Source organism: Musa acuminata, chromosome BXJ1-6 (genome assembly GCF_036884655.1).
Source record: "Musa acuminata AAA Group cultivar baxijiao chromosome BXJ1-6, Cavendish_Baxijiao_AAA, whole genome shotgun sequence".
In the NCBI taxonomy this organism is placed as follows: Eukaryota; Viridiplantae; Streptophyta; class Magnoliopsida; order Zingiberales; family Musaceae; genus Musa; species Musa acuminata.
The window spans coordinates 17,007,637-17,029,647 of NC_088332.1; the positions used below are offsets into that span (position 1 = coordinate 17,007,637).

The following is a 22,011-nucleotide window of genomic DNA, read 5'->3' on the forward strand; positions in this document are numbered from 1 at the left end:
TGTGTATATACATGTATATATATGTATGTATATATATGTATATATATACATGTATATATAAATATATATATACATATATATGTATATATGTATGTATATATATGTATATATATACATACATATAAATACATATATACACATATATACATACATACATATATATATGTATATATATATATTTATGTATGTATGTATGTATGTATATATACATATATATACATATACATATATATATGTATGTATATGTATGTATATGTATGTATATATATGTATGTATATGTATGTATATATATATGTATGTATATGTATGTATATGTATGTATATATATGTATGTATATATATTATACATACATATATATACATATATATATACATACATATATATATATATATATATATACATACATATATATATATATATATATATATATATACATACATATATATATATATATATATATGTATATATATATATGTATGTATGTATATATATATGTATGTATGTATACACATATATGTATATATGTATGTATATACAGGTATATATATACATACATACATACATAATATACATACATACATACATAAATATAAATATATATATATAAATATATATATATATATATATATATATATATATATAAATATATATATATATATATATATTCATCACATGTGAGTTGGAATTAGGCTTTTGTACCAAGATTTTCCTGCTTATTATGATATTTAGAATATTGAAAATTTGTATTTTTCTAAAATTTCTGTGTCAAAATTAATCATATTTGGAAGTGGTTAATTTGATCGGGGAAAGCGATAGTGTCAGGCAGATAAAGTGGGACCCATGTTTCATCCTTTAACAAGACAGGTAGATTCGACGGGTAGGACAGCACGAAGACCTGCTATTCTTACCCAATGGTTGCTAACCACACCTCCCACGTCTCTTCGCGATCGCCACCGGGATCGAAGACGACTCCTGGCTCGGCCTCCGTCCTCCTCCTCCTCCTACTCCTCCAAACCCAAACCCTAGCATTCTTCTGATCGATCTCTAGGGTCTAGTTTGGTCTCCTCCCACGGCGATGGCGTCCGATGGCGTGGACTTCGACCTCCCGGACGAGATCCTCGCGGCGATTCCCGTTGACCCCTATGACCAGCTCGACCTCGCGAGGCGGATCACCTCCATGGCGATCTCCTCACGTGTCTCCCGTCTTGAGGCGGAGGCCGGGCTCTTGCGGCAGAAGATCGTTGATCGGGATCGGGTGATCGACGAGCTCCAGGACAAGGTCGACCACCTTGATCGATTGGTCCAGGAGTCCCATGCCCGCCTCAGGGCGACGCTCGAGGAGAATGTGAGGCGCTTGATGTTTGATTCGGTTTGAACTCTTTGTTCTCATTTTCGGTGTCGTCTGGAATTGATTGGTAGTTGGTGCTTTCTTTTGTTACATTCAATTGAAGGCTACGCTTAGTGAGGAACGTGTTACGCTCGATATGACGTCGAAGAAACTGGCCAGATACTTGTCCAAGGTGCGACTTTTTTCCCCCCCAGTCTATCAGTCATGCTAGCTATCATCTTAGTCTTCAATTTTATTTCAAAGATTACTTGCAGGATCGGATGGAAATTTATGATATGCTTAAGCTTGATATCACACATGTAATCATAATTATCCATTTGGTAATTACTCTCGAGTTTCTTGATGACTTAGAAGAATACCATTCCGCTACGTAACAGAGGACGCAAACCATGCTACAGATATGTCATCAAAGTCGTGATCAGGAGCTTAACATAAACAGAGGCACTAAATGGCCAAAAAAGGGGTGTTTCAGTTTTCATGTTTCTTTTCTGCGGCTGATGTTTATTTGGACATGTTAGTATCGAATTCAGATTGTTAGAAATTAGGGTTCTGATTCAATTTGTTGAAGATAAAAAAGACTCCAAGTTATGGATTTAGGCTTCTGTTCCTGTGCATGTGAGATTATATTGCGGCTACAGACCAGTTGCAGAGATCTGTGATTGCAGTAGCAGGCTTCATACAACAAATTAGGCTTCTTTGATTCTAAAACATTCCTCATTTGAACGTAAATATCCTCTGGAGTGAATGTCTTTCATGAACATACCTTTCAAAACATATAAAGCATGTATAAATTATCCGTCATTTCATTTCTTTGCACCTGCTAACAAAGAGTAGATAATTATTTAAATTTTCGTCACGCTGATTCCAGTGGTTGTCAAATGAAGATTTGGGGTTTCTTTTACAGTAGGGTGGCAGTCCTTCGTGGCTAAGTTCACATCTATATAATTCTATGAAACTAAAGTAAGACTCTTTCTTGAAAAGCTTTTGGTGGGGGATCAGACTTATAAATCCTAATATACTTTTTGCTTATGTTTTACTGGATTCTTTCACTTCTGTACATTGTATGATGTGGTATTCATGTGGCACTGACAAATGAGAAAAAGACAAAGAAAGAGAGCGAAGAATTGACGATTTGTTTTGTGAAAAACGATAAAAAATAGCTGCATCCATCTCCTTCGACATCCTCTTCTTCTTTCCTCTAGTTCCTTTTGGCAGACATTGGTGGAGCCCGCGAGATGAAAGGAAAAGAAGAGAACTCCACATGCGGAAGCCAGTTGGCTGCAGTATCCCTTAACCGTAGCCCATTTATCATATATAGTAGACTTGTCTTTTTCCAATTATCCATTGGTCTAAGCAGTTCGTGTACTAAATTTATATGTGTTGGTTTAAGCTTTTACCTGTTTGATTAACATTCCAAGGTTTATCTCTGCAAGCGGTTAGTTAATTTGGCACATGATTTCCCTGTTCGACAAGGTGAGATGCTAGCTTAGTCCAGACCTTATGTTTTACAACTTGATTGTCAACAATCAAAGCACCATAAAAATTGACATGAATATGTTACTGGTAATATATGCGATATTAGCAACTTAGTGCAAGCGATAATAGCTGGGATCTTTTTGCTATTACAAGGATATAGTGGCTACGCAAATGAGTTTATTTATAAAACCTTCCACGGTGGCAAATTGGAGTATGGCTAAATTCATCTGATATATTAATTTCTAGTGTTCATTTTACAAGTGCCGCTATACGTTTATAACAAATAAGAGATATGTGCCTGTCAATACTTTCTTGTCCTGAGCCCATCAGTATTATTATTTCATCTGCAATGCTCTGAGCTTCTGAGTCACACAAACATGAGAAGAGTTCTACAATTTATGGCACTGGTCGATCCTGTTTATCCTGTATATATGGAATTGATTGTTTCTTGGAAGTTCCAATTTTGTGAAAGGGGAAATTACTAATGTCTAATACTGACTTAAAGCAATTCTTTTTATAGTTGGAGACATTCAAGAGGCACCTGGTGAAGTCACTGAGTGATGACAATTTATCTGTAAGTTTAAAATATACAATACATACAAATTTTTCCTTGACTTCCCTTCTAAATTCTTTTCTTCTCCTTCACATTTAGCAACTATCAGAAGCAGTTGATAATGAAATGTATAAACAACCAATTGCTAGAATCTCTTCTTGGAGAGGTAACTTTTTCTTTAAAGATTTTGATTACCCCGTTTGATATTAACTGTCTAAGCTTTATATGATTGTGTTTTTATTTTCATTATGAAATTGGGAACAAAGATGACGATTCGATTAGTCACGTTGGATCTGATGTGGCTAATGGATCAGCAGAAACAGGGGATTCAACTCAAGACGGTACCGATCTGGACATAAACTATGTTATAAGTGTTCAACTGTTGAAACTTGAATGTCTTGTTTGTTCCTGATGAAATGTAAGAAATTTTTTTTAACAGGATCAAAGCATGTCATGCATCAGTTCTCTATCACACCGTACATCACGCCAAGACCAACACCCTCTAGCACACCAAAATTCTTTTTGGCTGATGATTCTCCTAGAGGATTCTCAACTACAGAATCATCACCTAGAGTTGTGTCTGAGGCAACATCACCATCAAAGCCTCAACTTGAAGGGCGTGGCTCCATGTCACATTGGTATGCTTCGAGTCAGCAATCATCTGCATCGTGCTCTCCTCCTCACAGGCAATCTATGCCAGGTCAGTAGTCACTGTAGTCACGATAGGACAATTAACTCAATGGTGCAACTTTATAACTTGTGATGTTTTAGGATATACTCCTCGTATAATTGGGAAGGAAATCTTCCGTCAAGCCAGGTTAGTTCTTCTATGATGTTTGTTCGACACTAGTAAGCCACTCCTGTTGACTCTTCTAGTTACCTATTCATTGTAGGAGCCGTCTCTCATATGAGCAGTTTGCAGCATTTTTGACCATAGTTAAGGAGTTCAATGCTCAAAGACAATCACGCAAGGTATGTATTGCAGCATTGGTTTTTTCCTTATATTAGCTGATCTTATGTATACGCTTCTCCCTTTTTTCAGCAGTAGATCACAAGATACTCACTCTCTTGTCTTGTATTCGATGAAGGAAACTTTGGCTAAGGCAGAAGAGATTTTTGGTACAGAGCATAAGGATCTCTATATCTCCTTTCAGAGCTTGTTAAATCGTACACTACCATAGATTTTCATTTGGTGTGTGGAGTCAGGTACTCTGGTTCTTAGATAACTCCTGGTTGAATTTTGCACTTTCTGAATCTATTTTGTGCAAAGGATTTTTGTTTGTACCTCCAATCTCTATTCCCAACTTATTGATAAAGATTTTGAACTTACGGTAACTAGTTGGTGCATCAATTTATATGATACCTTTTCGAGCTTAAGATATGGTTTGACACCAAAAGCTTTTTATAATACATTGTTGACAAAAATTTTTTGTAATACATTTTGACTTCAGGTGTCGTGCAACTCAACGATCTTAGAGACGGACACCATCTACGAGGGATCTCCGAGCCATCACTTTTTTGGACTTGCAGGTGGCATGTAAATAACCATCATTGACATGCTCTTATTTGTTGCAACAAGACAAACCGTTCTGGAAATTATGTTGTTGTACAGAAGAATTCAGATTATCATTCAAGGGAGAATTATTTTCCTGTTAACTGTGCAAGTATATGTAGTGTAAGAAAGATGTTGCGTTGAAGGATGTGTCGTTAGGTATGATTCATTGCAATGACAATTCCTTTTCCTTACAAGCCAATATTTCTGGATATGTGTTTGTGATCAGCCTATTTATGATACTTCCAAGTTAGCATTGGATGGTTACAGATGTAACATTGCATCTGAGACCCGTGAACAGGTTGCTTTGAGATCCTTAAATTTCACGAATCTAAAAGCAGCGATGATTGGATGCTTGCATACAACAGTACTGACAACAAAGAAATATATATATGTATATATAAACACACGAGTACGTAAGTTCTTTCTCGTGTCCGCATCTTAGAAGTTTCTCGAAACTGTACAAAGACCACAATCCGACCTCTCTCTCTCTCTCTCTCTCTCGCACACGTCGCTGACTTGGTTTCAAGAAACTCAACGATGAGATGAAGATCCGTGCAAAACTCAACAAGCCTCGTATGCTAATGACTACTCTTTGCTCCTCTGCACAAGCTGTGACATCAGTGCACCCAATCGATCTATCATCTCTACTCAGCTATGTCTTCATTGCTTCGATCCTTGTCCAACTACGAAATGAGTTGGCCAGAACCAGGTGATGAGATGGTCAGCTCCAAGTTGAGGTTGTCGGTGGAGCCATCGCCATTTGTGCTACTTGGAACTGCAACCGCAGCAGTTGCATCGAAGTCTATACTCGAACCCAAGTCACTATTCTCTTCTCTCACTGTCGGCTTCTGATCATGGAGGTAGAAGGATGATAGAGTCAGCTCGCAGTCCATCTGCAACATCTTAGCGGCCAAGTTAATCCGATAGCATTCAGAACTTAAACTGCATGTGAGTTATGTCGATGTTAACCTCGTCATCTTGGCTCGATACGTCTCCTCCTACCAATCCACCACTATGGTGGCTGTTTCTGCTCTTGGAGACCCACTGGCTTAGCATCTCTTCGAACGTTGGCCTGTGGAAGTCGTAGCCAAGTGTGAGGAGCTTGAAGACCGGACAGTATGTATACTGAACTGTGAACGAGAACTTAGCACTCACATTCGGAACATGTACTCGGGATCGAATCCAGAGATGTGGTGCGTGTCTTCACAATGGTTCGAGCAGGTGAGACCGTGGCGCTTTCCTCTCCTTCGCTTCCCCATGGTTACATCGGACACTAAGCCGTGGAGGTTGGCATGGCTGCTGGCAGTTCTGTACATCTATCAGGAGAGCAGCAAAGGAAGATGTAATGAGTTGCATGGTGGTGTTGTTGCTGATACTGCTGAACTTTCTCGGTTAAGGCACTTCATTTCTTTCATCGTGAGAAGTGTGTGATTCCAAGTAGACGGATCAGTAAAGGGTGTTTTTTGATGAACTAATAATTGCGTTGCATTTAGAACAACAATGAAAAAGGAATCAAACATAAAATCGAGAAATTGTAGAATACATATTCTCAATACAATCGAGATCAAGATTCGAGTCACAAAACATATGATATGCTTCCGAAATCCCACAGTGGCGGATATTGTGAGTCCATAAAAAAATTTGCACTAAAGAACAAGGAACCCTTTTGTTTGCTGTGCAGAAGAAAAGAGTGGATAATAAGTAAATATATTTTAGATCAAAAATTTTTCCTAGATTATTTGCTGATTGGTTTCCTATGAAATACTTGTTTAGTTACTGATATCCAATTGAGACTTTGAATTACTCCAGATGATGACAACTCAGTCAGTGTTTTCATGGCTATGGATCTCTAGACATAGACAAAAAAAAGGTCATAGAAAAGAAAGGAAAAAAAAAAAACAAAGAAGATAATTGATTGAGGAACAAATATATATATAAAAGAAAGAAAAAAAAAAAAAAAAAGCTTCATCCAGTCTATTCCACACTGCTGACTCCCAAATATGAACCTGAGATGTAGTGTTGAATGCTTGTTCAATAAGAATTTTGATGTATGCCTTGAATGTTCCAAACTTCATGCCATTTATTACATTTTTGGTGCAACACTATAGCTGAAAGCATGATATCAATATATATATATATATATATATATATATATATATATATATATATATATATATATATATATATATATATATATATATATATATATATCTAATAGAATGGGTTGATGGAAAGGCATTAGGGACCTTTTAAGATTAATATTTACTGGAGTTTCTTTAATGAAAACAAAACAATACAATAAGAATAATTCCAACCCTAACTAATGAGTCCTACAATCAATTGATCTAAAATGGATTTTCAAGGATAATCCAGAGAAGGAAAGTTGTTTACTATTGACAACTATTGAGAATTAACTATTTTAATATCACTGGTTGAGAAAGAAAATAAAAAAAACGAAAGAGGTGAAGGAATCTCAAACACTAAAACTCTTTGGCACTAATCAAGCTGGAATTTATCCAAACATTTCCATTTAATCTCTATATCGTGATCATTGTGTTTATGACTTCATGTTCCAATTTATTTTGCAGTCAAAGGACAGAAAACATACCTGCAGGTGGCTTTTAACATGAGATATGCTGAGTCCATCGACGCCCATCAGCTGTAAGATTTGCTTTGGAGTCGCTTCTGCAATAACAATCACAAAGGAATTGAAATCAGAAACAGTGCTCACAGTTAATTTCCTCCACATCTCATTCGCTGCTCTTTTTCTCTCTGGTGCTTCTTGATGTTATTATCACTTTGATCGATTACATGCAAATTTCCCATCATCTACCATATCATAATAATGAAGATAAACTCATATGATCATGATCGTTATCAACCTTACACATAAATAATTGCTTCGTCATCTTCTTCCACTTTAACCAGCTTTTTAGGGTTGTGTACCGAAAGAAACAATCTAATGGAAGATGGATGGAAGAGAGAGAGAGAGAGAGAGAGAGAGAGAGAGAGATAAGCATTAGGGCATTCAGAACTTACTGTTTCGTCCACCGAGCTTGTCGACAGCTTCGACGAAGAGGCGATGAAGCTCCTCTGTCCAACGAATACGAGGTGTTTGAGATCTGTTGTACCGTCTCACTCCTCTTGTTCCGAAGCATATCATCTCGATCCTAACCCGTGGTTTTGCCTCAGGGAAGCTGGTGGTGCAAAACAAGTTCCGCTGCTACTCTATCCACAGTAGTAGTCCGTGACAAACTCTTTACTTGGTAACGTGTATTTGTAGGTAAAGCTCTTGTGATTTGGTCCACTCAAACGTGCTCACGTCTCTCCAAAAAACCAAAGCTGCGCAAAATTCTGGTCTGAGGAACATGTGCTTGTTCTTGAGAAAAATGTAGGGTTGTCGTACACTAGGATACAACCTTACGACATGCATGACATAATGAAGACCTTGTGATGCTTGTAGAGCACATTTCATGCACCATGAATCATCTCTACACCAACCCTAATCGTAGGTTTCAGTGATGGTTAGCAATACAATTTGGTACAGATGGTATTTATCATTTACTATGTGGTAAATGACTTGTATTAGGTTTTCTTTTTTACTTTTTGTTTTCTCAATTATTTTGGGTTTCCTTTTTCTAGATACTAGTACGGATCGATAGTCCAAGCCCTGACTAATACATTGTCGGTATACAAAATTACGAATCTTGATTTTTAAGATCATACAATGATCTACGAAAAATTGTATTAGTATTGTTCCAAATCTTAATCGATATATGACATTGCGAACCTTTGATCGTAATAGTTTCATGATCAATCGATCATTTTGAGGCCAAGGTGTCAAACTTATATGGATGTAGAGATGTTGTCCGAGTGCAAGTATGATCGAGAACTTTATGAGGCTTTGTGGTTGAAATGAAACCATGTGAGAGGACAGGACACCAATTGCTGTCAAGAATATACATATATTCCTCCAAAGAATTAAATGCAGCGGCAGCATTTCACATTGACAGTAGCCATCTCCATCACAAAGTATCACTCTCGAATACAGATCCTAAAATATCCCGCAAGAACAACTAGAATTAGATCCAACATGAACGTTTCGTCATATATGACATGCTGCGGCTACTTGTAGCCACTCTCGATGTACTACAGGCCAAAAGGCCAAAGCTGTCTTGTAGCCAGCCATTAATCTCTCCTTGACATAGGTCGAGGTGCGATTGCACGCACATGAATGAAGCCTTTGGGGTAAGCCAACGGGCACCAAACTCTCATCCTTGCATTCATTATCTCTCATGTCAAGTACAGTCGGTGCCTACTTCTGCACCGGTCGGTTTCCTTGCCGTGTCCCGAACTCCTAGCCTTCCTATGCATTCTCTCCACTAGAAGAATGAGGAAGAAGAAAACAAGCGAGAGGAGCATAAGAAGGTCCACGTTACCACCTTTCACATTTAGCTGTCGTCTTCTGCTTTCGACAATATTCGCCACATTCACACGTGTGGGATCAGCAGCAAATGGAACCAAAGCAGTCCGTAAAAGATAAGGATTAGGGCGGCTCAAAAGTCCCAACCCCGTACAGGATGGGTTACCAAGTCATGCTTGGGAAGTGACCAAGAAATGGGTTGATAGATACGAAGGAATTAATGAAGCATTAGAAATGTATGTTGTGTGGTGCAAATTCTAGAGATTGTTTTTTAATAGTACAAATTCTTGAGAGACTTCATTAGTCAAAGGTGCAGAAGTTGTAGTCGAGAATCAAGTTTCAAGTATGCATGATGACTTTGAAGGAGGATTGTTGGGAAATGGTAGATCATAGCAACTTGACAACTTCAAAGTAGCTATGTGTGATGGCCAATCTTTATTGTCAACTTCACCAACTCTACTTGCGGAACGATATTAGTCGATTTGGTCGAATGAAAAACTCTTTTGGAGTAAAATATAATCGGATTATTTCAATTTTACTTTGGATGATTCTATAAAGTCGTGTTAGGGATGCATTCGATAAAAGTCCTCTGATGATTAAATTAATATTGATTCAAGAAGAGTTTAGAATAAGACGTTAATCCTACGACCATAAATAGTTGTGGATAATTAGGTGTCTTATTGATAGAATGTTCTTCTTGGATATCATAATAACGTGACGAATCATTGTTTTTTTGGCTAAAAAGGAGAAATATATTAGCCACTGTTCTTGACCAAGCTAGACTTTAGATGTAATAGCAACAAAGAAGTTGGTACTGATTCTGGTATTTCTTTCTTTCTTTCTTTCTTTCTTTCTTTATATCTTTCCAGTGCTGAATGTTGACTAGTACTTAAAGCTTTTAAAATTGGGAAGCTAAACTTGAATGATTCACCTCATGATCCAAGTGAAACTCCTCATCATTTTCCCTTGAACATTCTCCGGGCTCTGAGAGATTATAATATGCAGCAGAAATCTACCACTTGAGCTTGCATGATGTATAATAAGAACTTTTCGGTAGATAACATTCGATATAAGCTTACATATAATACGATGATTGGTTTAGCTTAACAAGACTCCAAGGAGACCACTGCATGTCGGTCATGCATGCTCATGGAATGACAGCCTCTCTTTCTTGCACTGCTTGTCAGCTTTCAGCTACTTGTCGTCGGCTTGGGAAGAGTTCAACAAGGTTAGGCAAATATGTCCAACTCAGCAATCATACACACGTTTACAACATGTTGGCATCTTTAACCAACCAGTAAAACCACCACCTTTCACATCCTCACTGACCTTATTTCATTCTACTTAAAAGGAGCAATGGCGGCACGAACTGATGGTGGAAGACCCAACTCTTATCTCCACTGGCCTCCTTTTACCGACCTTATTTCGGTCTTGTCCAGGATAGTGATGTAGTTAAACAGATGGCACATTTTGTTTGGGAGTACAGTGCTTTGTGCTGTGTTGGCTTAGAACATTGACTACAATAGTTGGAGAGTGCAAGCAACATTGATTGATCATAGAGCATAATTTATTCTCGGCGAAAAAACTCAATAGAGACAAAAAAAAAAAAAAAGAAGCCTTGTGATACAGAAACTTCAATTACGTCAACAGAGATTTGCGTTCGAGATGGAGGAGCAAGGAAAAAATAGAATATTATTATAATATTAAAAATAAAAAAATTGATAAAAATACTTACAAAATATTCCTAAGTGCATATGCTCTCTATATCTCTTGCTTCATGAACTATGATCCTATTTATATAACATAGTTGTAATCATTCTATAACTACTAGATCATGATTGAGGTAGTTATTGAAACCACCCTATAACTACTAGATCATGATAACTACCTAGATAACTATGAATCAAATCTCAACACTCCCCCTTGATTCATAGTTGCATACACCGATTTAGGACATGAAATAAATATGCTTTTGAATTGGAAGTGACTTGGTGAAGATATCTGCAACTTGTTCATTTGTTCCACAATACTTCATTGTTATGACTCCACTTGTTACAAGATTTTGGATGAAATGATAGCATATCTCTATATGCTTCGTTCTTCCATGAAACATTGGATTCTTCATCATTGCAATTGTGGCTTTATTGTCACAAAATATTTCTGTTGCTTCTTTTTGTTCTTGATGAAGATCTTCAAGAAGTCTTCTAAGCCATATTGTTTGACAAACTACTAATGCTGCGACTGCATATTCTGCTTCCATTGTCGACATACTTTTTAGAACTCCAAGATATAGCTCCCGATCCGAGACTAAAAACATTGCCTGAAGTACTCTTTCGATCATCTAAAGCTCCTGCCCAATCACTATCAGTGAAACTAGATAATTTACAATTAAAATTATGAGAATACCAAATACCATAATCTGTAGTTCTAGCAATATAACGCAGAATTCTTTTAATAGCTCCGAGATGATGTTTGTTTGGGCTATGCATAAACCTGGATACTACACTAATAGAGAATGTAATATCTGGTCGAGTATGAGTTAGATACAAACCTCCAACCAAACTTTTATAGTATCTTGCGTTTGTCAGACTTATACCATCTTCAAGTTTCAATTTCTCATTTACATTCATGGGTGTTGCTGCAGCTTTGCAATTAATCATGTTAGATTTTTTGAGTAGGTCCATTGCATACTTTTTTGTGAAATAAAAATTTCATCTGATCCTCGCTTCACTTCCAAACCAAAAAAATAGTGCAGTAGACCTAGATTTAACATTTCAAAACTATTCATCATGTATTTTTTAAATTCTGCTATAGAAGAATTAGATGAACCCATATATATAATATCATCAACATAGAGGCAAACCATTAAAATATTATATTCACCTTCCTTCTTTAGATAAATAGTAGGTTCATTATTGCTCCTCTTAAATCTATTTTGAAGAAAATAATAATCAATTTTACTGTACCATACCCTTGGAGCATATTTAAGCCCATAAAGAGCTTTTCTTAGTTTATACATCTTTTCTTCATGTCTTTTAACCAAAAAACCTTTAAGTTGAGTAACAAAAATCTCTTCGTGTAAATCTCCATTTAAAAACATAGATTTTACATTAAATTGATAAACAAGCCAACTTAAGTAAGCAGCTAAAGCTAAGAAAGTTCTCACGGTTTCAAATCTAGCAACCAGAGAAAAAATTTCATCAAAATCAATACCTTGTTACTGTAAATATCCTTTTGCTACAAGCCGTGCCTTATGCTTTTGGATACTTCCATCTGCATTAAACTTTGTTTTAAACACCCATTTTAACCCAATAGGTTTTTTTTTTCTTTCGGTAGATCCATTAGCTTCCAAGTTTCATTCTTCTCAATTGACTTGATTTCCTCCTTCATTGCTTTTCTCTATTCCTCTTTTTCAACTGCTTCATCAAAAGTTATTGGATCTGAAATAAATAAAGCAAATATTGAGTCATAAATTTCTGTTAGTGATATGAAATTTCTTGGAGGGGTTTCATTTAAGGAATCATAATTTGAACTGCTATTGGGTGAGGTTGATGATGAACTTATTGGAGCAAGATCTATCATTTGATTCTGCGGAGTATCTAGTTCTGCTGGAATTTGCATTTGTGTTCCACCTTTATTGGTCTCCCAATTCCAACTCACCTTTTCATCAAACATAATATTTTTGTTAATAATAACTTTACCACTAATAGGATTATATAATCGATATGCTTTTGATTGTAAGGAATAACCAATTAAAATATATTTTTCAGATTTTTCATCAAGCTTGTGATGATTTTGTGAATTCACCAAAGCATAAGCAATACAACAAAAAATTCTTAGATGTCTAACACTTATTTTTATACCATACCAAGCTTCAAAAGGAGTTTGATTCATAATAGCCTTTGTTAGTGAAATATTCAACAAATAAACTGCTATTGCAACTGCTTATGCCCAAAACTGATTTAAAATTTGTTTTCCTTTAAACAAACTTCTTACCATTTCAATGACAATCCGATTTTTACGTTCAGCTACACCATTTTGCTCCAGTGTATATGGTGTTATCAATTCTCTATAAATATCATGTTCTTCACAAAAAGAATTAAACTCATTAGATAAAAATTCACCACCTCTATCTGTTCGAAGTGTCTTTATATATCTACCACTTTGCCTTTCTACAAGTGCCTTGAATTTTCAAAAATTATCAAATGTTTCATATTTTAGTTTCATAAAATATACCCAACTCATGCGGCTATAATCATCAGTAAATAATAAAAAATATTGACTTCCATCAAATGATTTTATATTTATAGGTCCACATAAGTCAGCATGAATTAATTCAAGACAATTATATGCTCTCCATGCTTTTCCAATAGGAAATGATTTTTTACTTTGTTTGCCCATCATTCATATACATCAAGTATATTAGTTTTAGACAATCCGAAAACCATTCCTTTTTGACTTAATAACCTTAAATCCTTAATGTTAAGGTGTCCATATCTTAAATGTCATAAGGTAGACTCATTCTTTTGAGTTGCGACAAGCACATGCCTTTTAATATTTGACACATCAAGTGGAAACATCTTATTTTGCATCATGCAAACATTTATGTAATTAAACCAGATTTTTTATCTTTAATAGTGTATGAACTATCATCAAATATTACTAAATATCCATCATCTATCAATTGTATAATATTCAACAAGTTATGTGATAAAGTAGGAACAAAAAAAACATTATCAAGGTATTTTACCTTCCCTTGATTTATCTTTACCTCAATTATTCCTTTTCCTTCAACTTGGATTTGCTTGTTATCTCCAAGTCTAACTTTCAACTTGTGAGTTTCATCAATATCTCTAAATATTGATTTTATGCCTGACATATGATTAGAATATCCACTATCCAGAAACTAAATATTATTTGAGATATCATGAACTTGTGAATGAGTTATAAACAACTGACTATTTTCTTTATTTTCTTCCACATAGCTTGCTTGTTTTTCTTTTTCTAGCAATCTGCCTTCATATGACCAAAATTTTTATAATAATGACATTGAATTCCACTCTTGTAATTTTTTTGATCATAATTTGATTGCCTTTGTTCATCATGCCCATCAAAGTGTCATCTTTCTCTTCTTCTTCCATTTCTTCTATCACGAAATCCTCCTCTGCCACGTCCTCTTCTTTTGAAATAGAAGACTCCCCCTTAACCTGAAATGCTTTCTCTTCACTTTTTTCAAGTGACCTGTTCAACCTTACTTCATGTGCTTGCAAGGAACCCATTAGTTCATTAAATGAATATATAGATAAATCTTTTGACTCTTCAATTGCGGCAACAACATAATCAAATTTTGGTGTTAAACTTCTCAAAATTTTTGCAATAATTATATGATCAGAAAGATGTTCACCATAAGATTTCATTTGACTAACAATTTCAATCACTCGAGAAAGAAAATCTTGTACCGATTCATTGCTTTTCATGAACAAAATTTCAAACTCACGATGAAGGGTTTGAAGTTTTACCATAATCACCCTTGATGAGCCTTGAAATTCATTTTAAAGTATCAACCAAGCTTGCTTTAAGGTTGTCGCTGCTGTAATTCTTGAGAAAATTATCTCATGTACAGCTTGTTGAATGAAGAACAATGCCTTTGAGTCCTTCTTTCTATTCTTCCTCAGCCTGATTTCGTTATCTGGATCCACATATCTATTCTCTATTAAGTCCCAGAGATCTTGAGACTTGAATAGAGTCTTTATCTTGATACTTCAAAATTCATAACATTTGCCCGAGAAGATGGGGATAAGGGGTTGAGACATAGAATTATCATTGAAAGTCATAATGCCTAGTTAAGATTAAAACTAGGCTCTGATACCACAAATGTTGGGATGGAGGAGCAAGGAAAAAATAGAATACTATTGTAGTATTAAAAATAGGAGGATTGATGAGAACATTTACAAGATATTCCCAAGTGTACAGACTCTCTATATCTCTTGCTTCATGAACTATGGTCATATTTATAGGACCTAGTGGTAACTATCCTATAACTACTAGATCATGATTGAGATAATTATTAAAACCACCATATAATTACTAGATCATGATAACTATCAAGATAACTATAAATCAAATCTCAACAATTTGGACACACAGCAGCCCAGATGACCTTGTCCACCAAAATATACTATCAGCACTGCAATGGTAATTGAGTTCCAGATTTCTCTTGACATGCGTCCTCCACAAATTATTGATTCTGATGATATATTTGTTGGACTTCAGTACTTGAGTGGTTCTTGTGATGGTGGTATCATCACATGTCATATACTTTCTACCTTCATAATGATTGCTATTTCATTCAGTGACATAAAGCTATATATGACTCTGTAAGGTAAAGCTGTCTTAAACTCTCTTACAAACATGAAAAAGCTTCAAATGCTTTCAGGGAGGTCAGATGGGCTACTGATGAAGCATGATGAGATTTTAGATGAAGCCCCTCTGAGCTCAAATTAGAATCAATGATATAAGAGAAATGAAATATTTTGTGAGTGTGTGTCGATCATATAAAAGAAATGAAATATTTTATGAATGTGTGTGTCGATGATATAAGAGAAATGAAATATTTTATGAGTGTGTGTCGATGATATAAGAGAAATGAAATATTTTATAAGTGTGTGTCGATCATATAAAAGAAATGAAATATTTTGTGAATGTGTGTCGATGATATAAGAGAAATGAAATATTTTATGAGTGTGTGTCAATGATATTATCATCGAGAAATGAAATATTTTGTAAATGTGTGTCGATGATATAAAAGCAATGAAATATTTTGTGAGTATATATGTCGATGATATAAGAGAAATGAAATATTTTGTGAGTGTGTGTGCATGGGTTATACTTGAGAAGAGATCCTAACTGTGCATATATATGATTAGAAAATAATTTTCATATCAGGTTTTAATTGAGAAAATAATATTCTTTTGCCAAAATTTGATGGATGGCCTATTTCTATGGGGATCTGAGTGTCATGATTCAAAAGACTCACCGTGACTCTTGGCATTAAGCTATAAATGATCAACTTAAAGTCCCCTAACTATCTATCCCCACTTAATTTTGATTTCAAACAATAGTTTGGATTTTTATCAAAATATATTTCAATAGGATAAAAATTATACTTAAAATATATTTATATTAGAATAATAAATACCTTTTTCAAGTCTCCCACTTAATTTTATTATTTTTATTATTAAATTAAATATACTGTTTCGAATATCAAATAATCTATAAAAAAAGGCGGTATGTGGGAAAACTATTTTTAAATAATATTAAAAATATTTAAGCAAATGCGCGCCGTCTGTGGGAATCGAACCCACGACCACGTGGTTAAAAGCCACGCGCTCTACCAGCTGAGCTAAGACGGCGGTGGATTATTTGCTTTCTTTAATTTGGATTTTTATTTTATTTTTAGAAACTATTTTAAATATTAAAACATAAGAAGTACTTTTGGGAAAGGAACGCCGTCTGTGGGAATCGAACCCACGACCACGTGGTTAAAAGCCACGCGCTCTACCGGCTGAGCTAAGACGGCGGTGGATTTATTGTTTCCTTTAATTTAATTATTAATTTTATTTTTAAAAACTATTTTAAATATTAAAACATAAGAAGTACTTTTAGGAAAGGAACGCCGTCTGTGGGAATCGAACCCACGACCACGTGGTTAAAAGCCACGCGCTCTACCGGCTGAGCTAAGACGGCCGTATGGTAAAGAAAAGATAATCAAGAAATAATAAAATTTATTTTAATTTGAGAGCAAGAAGAAGTCTCCTCACATATAATGTGTCTCGAGATTCGTTCATGTGACAGACAAAGACACGTCTTTTGCTTTGGTTCGTCAAGAGAATAGGCAGTGGGCACAGAATTCCGATTCCATTAGCTCTCTTCTTTTATCTCCGACCCACCACAAAATTCTTAAATCATGGCCCCAAAAAATTCATATTTCTGATATAATTATTTTTATATGACGGAGAAAGTGATATGAAGATTGAGATTTACGATTAGAGATTAATAAGATTTTGGTTTAGAAAAATAACATATGTGTTAGCAACACTCACGATAAGAGGTTGTTTATATGTTCCTTCTTCAATAGTGGCTATCGAAATCCCACAAGAAATTAAGAATGATGCTTCCTTCTGCAACTAAAGCTGAGTTCTTGTCGGCCGGCCGTCATCCGAATAAACAACACTTGCGGGTCTTTTGCGTTTCGATAATGTTCACCGCAATCCTTCCACTCACCAAAGCAGCTTTCGTATGCAAGTGTTGAAAGCTCGTCCACGTTGTTGCAGCGTTTCGATCCGCATCCTTCTTTAAGAAAGTTATTCTCTCACATTTGCGAAGAATAAAACAATCGTATGTGAGTGCAGTCTTTCTCAAATGGGAGACGTCAGGGATTTGTTAGCTCGAGATTAAATCAAATAAAATGATATTTGTTATCTTTGTTTTTGAACTCCATGACTTCCAATTATTTTTTGAAACACCTTTTCCTAGATAAAATAATATTCGATTTCGATATGCTTGATTCTTCCATCATAAATTAAATTTGAGCCAATTTTAGATACTTTGATTATCACGTTGACAAATAATTAGTTTGTTAATTTAATAATAAACATCATTGATCAAATGTCGTAACCAAATATATTCTTGAGTAGTAAGTATACGATTATCCAAATCACCTCTCTCTCAACTCAGTATTTGCATAACATGCAATTCAAGATAAATGCTCTTCTTATAGAATAATCTTAAATTAAGAGTAGAATTCATATATTTTAAAATTCTTTTTTGTTGTCTTAAAATGACTTATAAGACCAAACGAAAATGTAATATCTAGTTTTAAAATTGTTAAGTATATGAGACTTCGAGCACGAAAAATGGATGGTAAAAAAACCTTTATTATTATAACTTAGTTTTTTATTTGCATAAGTAAAGTTTATACCTTCTTACTTTTGTTAATTTAAAATCTTTCAATAATTTTCTTTGCATAAATTGTTTCAGAGATAAATATGTATTCTTTACCTCTAGACAAAAAACTAATATTAAGCTCTCCCCAAGGCTTTTATTTAAAATCAAGTAGAAGGATCATGAAGCTTTGAAATCTCTATTTTGTCATTACTAGTGTTGATTATATCATCCACATATAAAAAACAATAACATGTATGCTTCTTTGCTTATTTGTAAATAACATAGAATTTGAATAAATAGAAAAATAATCATAAAAATATAAGTATTGAGTAACTTTTTTTTATACCATACTCTAGGAGCTTACTTTAACCCATAAGGCCTTCTTGAACTTATAAATATAATTTGGTTTAAAAATAGATTATACCTCGGTGGTTATTTCATATAAATAATTTTATCAATTTTAGCAGAGAAAAAGGCATTCTTTAGGTTGTCAAATTTTCTATCTAAGATTAGCTGTTAGATTAATCACCATCCCGATAGATATTATCTTGACTTCAGAACTAAAGGTTCTCCTAGAATCTTCAACCCACTTGTAACAAGTATCAAATTATAGTGCTGAAGCTTAACTTCGTTAGGACAAAAAAGAATATAATTTTTAATATCAACTTAACAAAAAAGAGATTTTTTTTCATACTTGAAATATAGTACACACTCTTTAATATAATAATATCATTATCTTTATCTAAGATTATGATTGTACATTCATTCTCCACTTGGTAAATAGCATTGTCTATCATAATAATTATATCATTATCTTTATATTGATAAAAATTTGGTACAATCACTAGTCATGTTCGAAGTTGATAGATATCATAGCCCCTACTATAGTAGTTTTAATCATAAAATATTTATCTCAATCTTCTTCATATATACAATCTTTTTTATTTATAATTTTTAATTTTAACATAATATTTTTTCTTGATATGACATGACTTGCTATACCTATAACACTTGATCTTCTTTTGATTTATACTATTATTCGAAGAAGACATTAGTTTGTTGTTAACATCATTCTTCTTCTTTTTATTTTTATCATTATCCTTTTTCTTATTTTTAAAGTAGAGACTTTGATCATTTGACAAGTTATGGATTCCTAAGAAGTAAGAAGATTTTCTAAGGATGATTGTTAAACCCATCGTTAAATAGATGTAACATAAATAATATTTTTTTTAAAGATCATGAATAATATAATATTTTATTCATATATTAGAAATAAACCTATTTAAATTTAAGAGTGATATCTCTGAATATAAATTTTTAATCTTCAAAAAATATTGAGAAATTGAAAGATCATCTTGGATAGTATTTATAAATCATTCTTTAAATATTAAAGTCGAGCCATATATTTTTTGTTAAGCAATACAACAAGAGTAATATAAATTTCTAAAGCAAACTTGCGACCAATAATATGTTCAAAGAGATAAATATCTTTAACACAAATTTAGTTTTTCTATTTAATATTTTTTATCTCTTCATGATATCTCTATTTGTAGCATTTGGTGTTGTTGTTGCATTGCTACCAACTACATCCCCATAGATTTTCTCCTATGAGATATAACTCCAAATAAGTCTCTAAGATCTTATAGTTAGACCGATTGAAAATTTTAATACTAAACCCATCAACTCGACTATTATAATCTATAGTAAAAAAAAATTGTTTTTTATTAAAGATATATTGAAATACATATTACCATCCATAGGGCTTTAATATCATATGAAGAAATAAAAAGATCATATAAGTGTAATCCTTTCTCAAATAGTGGTATGAAGATATTACTGACAAAGATCAAACTAAATAGAAAGAAAACCAAAATTAAAAATTAAAAAATTTATATTAAACTTCTCAGGAAGATAAATAATTACAAGATCTTGAACTACGGAAACTCAGACTTCGTATTTGAATGAATGTAAATACTATTTATTTATAAATATAGAATAATGATATAAACTAATGGATCCTTATATCTAAAATTCTATCTAATCAATTTATTAAAAAAATAAAAAAAATAAAAATCTGAAAAGATAATACTTTAAATCTTAACCACCAGTTTCTCTTTTTTGTTCTATATCTGTAAGCCGTCGAGTGCACAGGGAGTAGTGCAGTGCCGAGAGAGGAGGGCGGAAGGCACGAGCAGAGATGAGCCACGAGGGAGGGGACGACCACGCCCACTCACCTACGGTAATTGCTGCTGTTCCCCATCATCTCATATTTCTCTTTCTCTTCTGATTTTAATCTTTCTTGAGCAGGATGAGACAGGCAAAGACAGACTTCACATCTCAGCAAAAGACATGCAAATAGCTTGGGTTGACGACAAGAGATTTTGGAACTGGACTGATGTTTCCACGGAAAAACCATCGTATATATACCAACAACGCCCAACGATTAGCCTTCTCATTCTTTACACCATCACTCATTCACTTGTTTTCTTGGATGTCATGTAGCTTTGGCACTGCGGCAGATCTCAATCAGGTGTGCTGGCTTGAAGCAACAGGAACACTGGAGCTGGCGAAACCCCAAACCTATGAGATAATCTACCACATCAAGTTCAAGGATGATGCTTTCGGGTGGAACGGAGTCCCTGTCACCTTCCGCCTTGTCACCCCGGAAGGGCAGAGGAAGGAGATATCCCGAGTGATGGAGTCGGACAGCAAAAGAAGAAGCAAAGGGTGGCGTGAGATCCATGGTGGGGAGTTCAGCTCATCGACAGAGACTGGTGGGAAGGTTGAGTTCGGCATGTATGAGATCGAGAGCCAGAAGTGGAAGGGTGGCATGCTTCTTGCGGGAGTCACCATCAGGGCCAAACCTTCTGCTACCCCTGCTTAGATCACTTGCGTGTTAGGATCCACCAAACCTGGAGCCATGTTATATCTGAATAAATTTGATGCATCTCATGGACATCAAATAATGATAATATAGTTGTTATTAATTCAGAGACTTGATATGGTGGTGTTTGGTTGAACTGAAGAATGAGAATTGTATAAATTATTTTTTCATCCAACACTAAGAATAAGAATAGGTAGTGAATGTTAGAAATTATTGGGGATGAAGGAGCAAGCAAATGATAAAAATAAAATACTATGATGTAATTAAAAAGAATAATTTCGATCAAGAAAATCATAGTAGTATTTAAATAAGAGGTAAGACAACCTTCCTTTTGATGGGCTCAGGAGACAACCCTTACAGGACCTTTCTCTCCTCTCTTTACAACTCAAAACTTGAAGAACAGAAAGAGGAGAACTTTAGGACTTTACACAAATTTGAGCTCTTAGAATCACAGAAAAGATCAAGAATTCGGTGTAGGTCTATATCTTTTCAGTGCTGAATGGGTGGGGTATTTATAGGCCCCAACCCAATTCAAATTTGGAGCTCAAAACGATCAAATCCCGGAATTCCGGGATCAGGCGGTTGCACCTCCTGACTGGAGAGGTTGCACCGCCTGGCAAAGCTCGAAGACTGAGCCCAGGCGGTGCCACCACTTGACTGAGGCGGTTGCACCTCTCTGCCAGAGCTCGAAGACCGAGCTCAGGCGGTGCCACCTCTCTGTCAGGGAGGTTGCACCGCCTAGTCTTGCTCGAAGACTGAGCTCAAGCGGTGCCACCTCTCTGTCATGGAGGTTGCACCGCCCAGTCTTGCTCGAAGACTGAGCT

The 22,011-nt window shown here is 34.9% G+C and overlaps 3 protein-coding genes and 3 non-coding genes across 6 annotated transcripts; 2 read left to right on the top strand and 4 right to left on the bottom strand.

Moving 5' to 3' along the window:
• The first annotated feature begins 894 nt into the window (after positions 1 to 894).
• LOC135676544 (uncharacterized protein At4g15545-like) lies at positions 895 to 5,143 on the top strand. The gene is made up of 10 exons (XM_065187861.1): positions 895 to 1,347; positions 1,454 to 1,522; positions 3,347 to 3,400; positions 3,479 to 3,545; positions 3,646 to 3,720; positions 3,819 to 4,079; positions 4,151 to 4,196; positions 4,273 to 4,351; positions 4,468 to 4,585; positions 4,831 to 5,143. Exons 1-9 carry the CDS (start codon positions 1,078 to 1,080, stop codon positions 4,558 to 4,560), a joined length of 1,014 nt encoding a protein of 337 aa, XP_065043933.1. The 5' UTR covers positions 895 to 1,077; the 3' UTR covers positions 4,561 to 4,585; positions 4,831 to 5,143.
• A 122-nt stretch (positions 5,144 to 5,265) lies between these two features.
• Positions 5,266 to 8,189, bottom strand: LOC135676545 (myb family transcription factor MPH1-like). Its single transcript, XM_065187862.1, has 5 exons — positions 7,974 to 8,189; positions 7,543 to 7,619; positions 6,090 to 6,250; positions 5,904 to 6,006; positions 5,266 to 5,827 (listed from the first exon to the last, which is right to left on the bottom strand). Exons 1-5 carry the CDS (start codon positions 8,095 to 8,097, stop codon positions 5,618 to 5,620), a joined length of 675 nt encoding a protein of 224 aa, XP_065043934.1. The 5' UTR covers positions 8,098 to 8,189; the 3' UTR covers positions 5,266 to 5,617.
• Positions 8,190 to 16,696: 8,507 nt separating this feature from the next.
• TRNAK-UUU (transfer RNA lysine (anticodon UUU)) lies at positions 16,697 to 16,769 on the bottom strand. Its single transcript has one exon. It is a non-coding gene; the product is annotated as a tRNA-Lys (tRNA).
• A 94-nt stretch (positions 16,770 to 16,863) lies between these two features.
• TRNAK-UUU (transfer RNA lysine (anticodon UUU)) lies at positions 16,864 to 16,936 on the bottom strand. The gene has a single exon. It is a non-coding gene; the product is annotated as a tRNA-Lys (tRNA).
• Positions 16,937 to 17,030: 94 nt separating this feature from the next.
• Positions 17,031 to 17,103, bottom strand: TRNAK-UUU (transfer RNA lysine (anticodon UUU)). Its single transcript has one exon. It is a non-coding gene; the product is annotated as a tRNA-Lys (tRNA).
• Positions 17,104 to 20,419: 3,316 nt separating this feature from the next.
• On the top strand, positions 20,420 to 21,303 carry LOC135677746 (uncharacterized protein PHLOEM PROTEIN 2-LIKE A4-like). Its single transcript, XM_065190131.1, has 3 exons — positions 20,420 to 20,542; positions 20,611 to 20,720; positions 20,806 to 21,303. The coding sequence occupies exons 1-3, from the start codon at positions 20,501 to 20,503 to the stop codon at positions 21,185 to 21,187; spliced, it is 534 nt and encodes a 177-aa protein (XP_065046203.1). The 5' UTR covers positions 20,420 to 20,500; the 3' UTR covers positions 21,188 to 21,303.
• The last annotated feature ends 708 nt before the right edge of the window (positions 21,304 to 22,011 follow it).

Bases quoted from the DNA above. Each gene is read 5' to 3' on its own strand.
- LOC135676544 (XM_065187861.1), top strand. From the start codon at position 1,078: ATGGCGTCCGATGGCGTGGACTTCGACCTCCCGGACGAGATCCTCGCG. The intron at 1,523-3,346 runs GTGCGACTTTTT...TTCTTTTTATAG, and splicing joins TGGCCAGATACTTGTCCAAG to TTGGAGACATTCAAGAGGCA. The intron at 4,080-4,150 runs GTCAGTAGTCAC...GTGATGTTTTAG, and splicing joins TCACAGGCAATCTATGCCAG to GATATACTCCTCGTATAATT.
- LOC135676545 (XM_065187862.1), bottom strand. From the start codon at position 8,097: ATGATATGCTTCGGAACAAGAGGAGTGAGACGGTACAACAGATCTCAA. The intron at 6,007-6,089 runs GTGAGTGCTAAG...CGACTTCCACAG, and splicing joins CCCGAGTACATGTTCCGAAT to GCCAACGTTCGAAGAGATGC. The intron at 5,828-5,903 runs GTTAACATCGAC...AAGATGTTGCAG, and splicing joins TATCGAGCCAAGATGACGAG to ATGGACTGCGAGCTGACTCT.
- LOC135677746 (XM_065190131.1), top strand. From the start codon at position 20,501: ATGAGCCACGAGGGAGGGGACGACCACGCCCACTCACCTACG. The intron at 20,543-20,610 runs GTAATTGCTGCT...TTTCTTGAGCAG, and splicing joins ACCACGCCCACTCACCTACG to GATGAGACAGGCAAAGACAG. The intron at 20,721-20,805 runs GTATATATACCA...GATGTCATGTAG, and splicing joins GTTTCCACGGAAAAACCATC to CTTTGGCACTGCGGCAGATC.